The sequence below is a fragment of the Camponotus floridanus genome, unplaced genomic scaffold (assembly GCF_003227725.1).
Source record: "Camponotus floridanus strain SB8 unplaced genomic scaffold, Cflo_v7.5 scaffold63, whole genome shotgun sequence".
Classification (NCBI taxonomy): Eukaryota; Metazoa; Arthropoda; class Insecta; order Hymenoptera; family Formicidae; genus Camponotus; species Camponotus floridanus.
Genome location: NW_020229803.1, coordinates 385,949 through 393,048, shown reverse-complemented (window position 1 = coordinate 393,048; position 7,100 = coordinate 385,949). Strand labels below are relative to the sequence as shown.

General features: G+C 35.8%; 1 protein-coding gene across 2 annotated transcripts in view; it reads right to left on the bottom strand.

Moving 5' to 3' along the window:
- Positions 1-1,417: 1,417 nt before the first annotated feature.
- LOC105255912 (steroid receptor seven-up, isoforms B/C) overlaps positions 1,418-7,100 on the bottom strand; it is a 186,641-nt gene continuing 180,958 nt past the window's right edge. The window contains exon 4 of one of the 2 annotated variants that reach the window (XM_025413234.1): positions 1,418-3,148. In XM_025413234.1, coding sequence (XP_025269019.1) covers positions 2,871-3,148 — 278 coding nt within the window. In that variant the 3' untranslated portion in view covers positions 1,418-2,870. The remainder of the gene's footprint in view (positions 3,149-7,100) is intronic. The other variant, XM_025413235.1, reaches the window with a different exon arrangement.

Here is a 7,100-nt window from a genome sequence, read left to right as displayed (position 1 = left end):
ATTTATAATATATTAATAATACAATAATAATATATTTATAATATACTAATAATAATAATACAAAAAATATATTTTAGATATTTTAGATAGATTTTTAGAAGCTTGCCCGGAAAACTTCTTTGCATAATGAAAACGTCATCTTAGACAATTTTTAGATAAGACGACATATATTTTTCATCTAAGGTAAAGATAAAGATACTTTGTATTTCTTCATCTAGTTAAAGATGATCCATTTCTTTATCTAGATGATTATCTAGATAATTTTATCTAGATACCAGCAAACACTGAAGAGGGCTCATGTAGACCATCTCGATGCAACAAAATAGCCTCGACTTACCTCTTCGCGGCGTGTTTCCTCTGGAAACCTGGTGGGCATTTTCGCCTCCACCGGGCCCCGAGTATCGATCGGGATTAATTGCAACGCGATGACGCGAATGGCACTGGCATACAGAGACGACTCTCGCACTCTCGAGTTATTTCGTCACGTACACGCTTTTAAGTAACCCAAGGTAAAAATATCATATTTACAAGCTATATAATATTGGCTATTTTCGTGTGTGTATGTGTATGTATGTATATGTGTGATATCGCGCGATATTGTCATTCAAATTGAGCGTCGCGTGTGGGGTCTCGCTGTCGCTCGTTGCTTTCCTCTCTCGAAACTTTCTCCTCGAAGATGATCGCGTTAAAACGAGACGAACGAAATTACCGCCGTAAGCCTAGTACGATATACAAGTAAACATTATCGTCCGCATTAAACGCTACTCGCGCAAAACGCCGCCGCTACAAATGTATCACCGCGAACGCAAAGGTTAATTTATTCCGCACGGATCTCGTAAGTTTCCTTCCTCGTGAATTTCACGCCTTAAAAACGCAAACGCCTAGTTCTTTACATTCTATATATACTTACAATAAACAATTGTTTTCTTTTATATCAATAAAGTCGATTCGCGCTAAAATACCGGGTATGCCGATGAAGCCCGATTCTCCTCGATCCTATCTAAGTACTATAAGTAAGAGAGAGAATTTGTACAATATATTTATCTTTAAATAGAGAGAGATATATGTATAAACTTCGATAACGTACCGTGTACCGTGGCCTTTGCAAGAGTTTCACTTTTAAGAATAAAACGATATGAATCGCTCGAGGAACTCCCAAAGTACAATAAATGGCTTATCACAATAATATAAGAGTGATGGGATTACATCGTGTACACGTATTCAATCGTGAGCGGATATAAAAAGGAAAGGGACGCAAAATATCGAGGAAAGAAAACGAATAATTCTCAATAGCCGACGTCCAAAATCATTTTCGTATATTAAACATTAGTACGCTAATTTAAAAAATAATTTTTTGTCAACTTAATCAATAATAAAATTTCAATAAAAGAGATACATATGGGGGTATAGATAATTTTTAGATTATCACATTTCATTTATTATTAAAATATTAGAATTCTACAAAAACTGTTCAGCGATATCTTTCTCACGAAAAATGAGAATTGTCACTTTAAAGCGCATAATAATCGGGGAAAAGATTGATATAAATAATAAAAAAAAAAAAATCAAATATTTGGAATTCTAAGAAAGACTCCCACGTACATAATTTAAGAATAAAGAAGAACCAAGCAAAACTTGCCTGCTATAATTCTCGAAAGTCACAAAAGAGTTCGACGAAAGCGACGAAAGTGTCGTGGGATCTGCGATGCACGTGCAAGAGTTAGCGTCGTCCCCGACCGAAAGGGATATTTCCGAAAGAATGTTTCACGGGCTACGGGACTTGGAGAGTGCAGCCTCGTAGAAGAGGCGTCAAGACGAATGACTAAGGCCTATGGCATGACTCGACTAATAGCGAGTACTCGACGCGAAGATTGATTCGAGATAGCGATGGGAGATCCGTCAGCTCTCTCTCCCCCCATCGTTGATTATAAATGCTAATTTATGACTTCTTCACGCCACGTTCGTCTCCCTTCTTCCTCCCTCTCTTCCTTCGACTTCATATTCCTTGCTATATAACAAAACACTTATCTATCTATCTATTTCCCCTCTCTTCCTCTATCTTTTCTTTACCTCTTTCGATCTCTCTCTCTCTCTCTCTCTCTCTCTCTCTCTCTCTCTCTGGCTCTCTCTCTCTCTCTCTCACTCGCTCTCTTTCACCCTCTCACTCACGCACACGCGCACGCAACAACTAACAAGCTCCTTACACGTAGAAAATCTCTCCCTCGACCACTTTAGCGAGCACCAAGTTTTAACGCCCAGTGGACGTTCCTGGACGCTGTCGGGCTACTCGGCGCCTCCATGATTCTCTGAATGAGCAACGTCTTTATTACGCCTTTCCTCCGTATTCTTTCCTTCTCACTTTTCCCTACCCGTCTCCGAGACCCCTTATCTCGAGAACAAGACGACATCTCCGTCCGTCTACCCTTCTCTCGCGCATTATTCTACCATCCTCGGTCGAACTTCATTAATGACTGCGCTTAATTCCCCCGAGTGTCTCTCTCTCTTTTTTCTCCTTTCGTGATCCTTCCTTCTTCATTCTTCGTTTCGCGTACAAAAGCCCTTAGTCCTGACTGGATGTCACGATTTCTCACCGAATTAACGAAACGTGAGTACAACAGACACAACGAGAGTTCGCGGTCAAAGTTGGAATATCACGAATACGTAACCGGATTAGTAACGTTTGCGAACCTCGCAGATTTGCAATCTCTTCAATCTCGACCAACGATAGAGTGATCAAAGTCAGGATTCGCAGCGTCGTTCGATCATCTCTACTCGCGCGCGAGTCGGGCCTGTGGATCGTCGAAGGGCGCCGGGACGTCACCGCTCGAGCTGTAATATTATGCGGAAGCTAGCTGCCGCCAGATAGAGTGTCACATTGTAGACGGCATGTAGGGCCAGTTGAAGCTGTTGCCGCTCAGCAGCATGTCCCTGATGAGCGTCTCGATCGGCGTCTTACCTACCAGCCGCACGAAGAAGAGCTGCTCGATCACCTGCGACGAGACCGTCCGCAGGGATGGTAGTCGTAGCAGCAACTTGCCGAACCTCGTCGGCTGATTCGGATACTGGGTCCGGCAGTACTCTTCTAGCGCGCATTGCGACTTCTCCTGGAGAGACTCGATGTGCGCCACGTCTGAAAGACCGCAAGCGTCTGCAAGAAAAAATGAAGAGCAAGGATGTTTAGTTACATTGTATTTATAAGAGAAATTATTATTTTTGATTATCGCACTGAGAAAAATAGTTTGATTACACCAACAAGACGTATATAATTGAAGGCATTTTGGTTAAAAACAAGAATTTCTAGTTATCATGATAAGATATTTTATAGGTTTAATAGATTTTACTATAAGGATTTGGTTAGTATTTTGGTTGAATCTATAAAATTTCTTGTTACATTAACCTTTTTCCTTGTCGTTAGGCAGCGAGCCACCATTAATTTAAAGAAGTTTTATACTTATTTTCAAAATATTGAGAATTTAATGAAAATTGTATAGAATGTCCTTACATATGTTTAGAATCTTCAGTACAATTTTTAAATCGATTAACTAAAGCGTTCAAAAGTTATAAGGATTTTAATTTGCATCGAATTAACTTGTGTTCTTATGGAAAACATATAACCACGTCGATTCAAATAACAAAAACACATGGAAATAATATTCAGAATTTGTTTAAAATTTGCAAAAATTTAGATACAGAGGAAATATTTGATCAAATAATATTATACAAGTACTAACTGGTTAAAAAGATATTAAATATAATTCAATAAAGTTAGCCATGTATCTGTCACAAGGCGAAATTCTCTGCCAAAAGTTAATCATTTCGATTAACACAATTAGGAATATTTCAGTAAAAACGCAATAAATATTAAAAAATACATCTCTGCACTGTAGCTAAGATCAAATCGTAATTCTACACAATTTCTTACTCAAAATACATCAAAAGTGGATATATTCGTCAACATTGATTTTCAGCTATTTTTTTCTGGGATTGTACGTACAAAACATCCTTAACTCATATTCAATATTTGCCATGAAATATAGATAAAGAACTAGTATTAACATTAAATCTAAAGTATATTTTTTTTTCTTATGAGCAGAAGTGTCAGAAAGAGGACGCTAGCTCTCTGATTATGTGTTTGAGCTGCATTTTCTTCTTGCATCATTGTTTATCAGTTTAATTTTTAACAAAGTGAATTTAAAATAATTTCTTCAATAATCTGGATTGAATTTATCCAATAATTTTGTTGGAATTAGAATATTAAACTTTTGAAATTAGATAGAAGAAATTTTAGACGACTTGGTGCACTGAGAAAAATATCCGGTGAAAAGGTAACGAACGGATATTATACCGATCACTTTAATCGGAAAAAAAAGAAACCGGTCAGATATCCAATCAGAAAATATCGATCGATCGGATATCTGATCAGAAAGTTCAAAATTCGGAACTTTCCGATCAGATATCCGATTAAAATGATCGGTAATATCCGTTCGTTACCTTTTCATCGGATATTTTTTTCAGTATAATAAGTTTAGTATTATTAACAAGAAAATTTGATAAATTTAACAAGAAGAAATTAATCGGAATCATCTGGTAATTTCTACAAGAATTCTAGTTCGTCCATTTTCAGACATACTAGTTGAATCTACTAAAATCCTAATTAATGCAACCAGATTTTTTTCTCTGTTCATCAGTCATTAATTTCTAACAAACTGAATTTAAAATAATTTATTCAATAATCTGAATTGAATTTATTCAATAATCCTGTTGGAATTCAGAATATTAAACAGATTTTTGAAATTAGATGGAAAAAATTTTAGACGACTTGGTGCTGGTGAGTTTAGTATTATTAACGAGAAAATTTGGTAAATTTAACAGGAAGAAATTAATCATATTCATCTGGAAATTTCTACAAGAATTCTGATTCGTCCATTTTTCAACAGACATACTAGTTGAATCTACTAGAATTCTAATTAATGCAACGAGATTTTTTCTCAGTGCGGTTAGTAACTTCTAATAATAAGCATCCTCTTCAGCTTCCACGTGATATGATATTAATAAAATATCTTTGATTAATCTTCAATGTTTGATCGTCCAAGAATTATAATTAGATTTATATTTTTTTTATTACGATATATCTTATATTATACTGAACTTGAGATGTTATAAATAAATAGACAAAAACAGAAACATAGCCGTGAGATATTATTGAAAAGAAACTGAAGCAAAAAGATGAATCAAAGTTCTGAAGCAAAATTATTAATGTCGGTGAACATTGAACTAGCCTGCAGGTATATGTCATAAGAAACTTAGCACATTTTCACGTGCCTTGACCTTAATCTCTCGCTCGTGTTCGCGGACGATGGTAGAAAATCTCTGTTTTTCCGCTCCGAACGTTCTCTTCATTTGGCGAGACGCGTTTCTCGATACGCGCGGCAGGCGATAACTGTTGCCGTTTAATCTACGCGCAAAGAAGAAGCGTCTATGCTTTATTATCGGACTAATTATCGTTGTTGCCCATTAGCCAAGGCATGATTAGCGAGCCGGAGAGTTCCTCTCTAGCGATGTAGGATAGAACGGCCTATGAGGGAACGGAAGCAGAGGCGAGAGGATGAGAAAAAAAAAAGAAGAAATTAAACGTAACCTACCGCAAAGATGATGGGCGAACGGACGGAAATCGAGCGGAAGTGTTTTTGCGAAGGCAATCATGAAATGGTGGTTTTTATGCGCTGCATCGAATTTATCTGCATAATCGTGCCTGTCAAGATTGGCTACGTGATTTTACACATTTCTTTAGAATTAAATTCTTCGGCATTATTAACGTTCTAATTAAATAAGTCTAATGAGAAAAAATGTAGGAATATTCTTATTTTGGTCAGCTTCAAGCGCGACTTATTCGATTGTTTATCTTCTATTAGGGAGAATTTAATTAATTATGATCGGCTGGTTGACAAATTCTTAAAATATGATTGTTAGCAATTTTGAATTTTATTATGCGAATAAGAACAATTTAGGGATCAATGTTGACAGATTATCACTTGAATCATACTACAAATTCTAAATTTTGAAAATTAAGGCCCTCATAAAGTTGCAGTAAAATGTCGCCTTTAGGCAAATGAAACGAAAATCCACATTGAAATGCATGTGCCAAGCAGATAGGGAGATAGTGCAAATGTCAGACTAATCACCTGGGCCATCTGCTCTTCGATGCTATTCGTGAAACTGCGCCATTGTTGAAAATTCAGTCTCTTATTCCTACAGAGGGAAAAAGAAATCGTGTGTGTTTGCCCAAGTATATCGGGTGTACAACGAAAATAATACCTCAGTCTAAATCCAATTCTAATCTAGGTAAAATTTCTTAATCTGGATCATGCACTGAGAAAAAACGTTTAATTGTACCAAACAATACGTATATGATTGAAGGCATTTTGGTTAAATCAAACAAGAATTTCTAGTTATCATGATAAGATTTAACTTTTTATAACTAGAACATTTAATAGATTTTACTATAAGGATCTGGTTAATATTTTCCGGTTGAATAAAATATCTTGTTACGCATTAACTTCTTTGTTTGCCTCTAGACGGCGAGTCACTCTTAACTTAATTCGTATTCAATATTTGCCACGAAATATATATAAAGAACTAGTATTAACTAGTATTAAAGGTATATTTTTTTTCTCTTACGAGCAGTAATGTCAGAAAGAGGGCGCTAGCTCTCTGATTGTGTGTGTTTAAGTTGCATCCTCTTCTTGCATCACTGTTTTATCAGTTTAATTTCTAACAAACTAAATTTAAAATAATTTATTCAATAATCTGGATTGAATTTATCCAATAATCTTGTTGGAATTCAGAATATTAAACAGACTTTTAAAATTAGATGGAAAAATTTTAAACGATTTGGTGCTGGTGAGTTTAGTATTATTAACCAGAAAATTTGATAAATTTAACAGAAAGAAATTAATCAGATTCATCTGGTAATTCTTGTAAGAATTTTGGTTCGTTTCATTTTCCAACAGACATATTGGTCGAATCTACCAAAATTCTAATTAATGCAACCAGATTTTTTCTCAGTGCACTGTTTATCAGTTTCATTTCTAACAAACTAA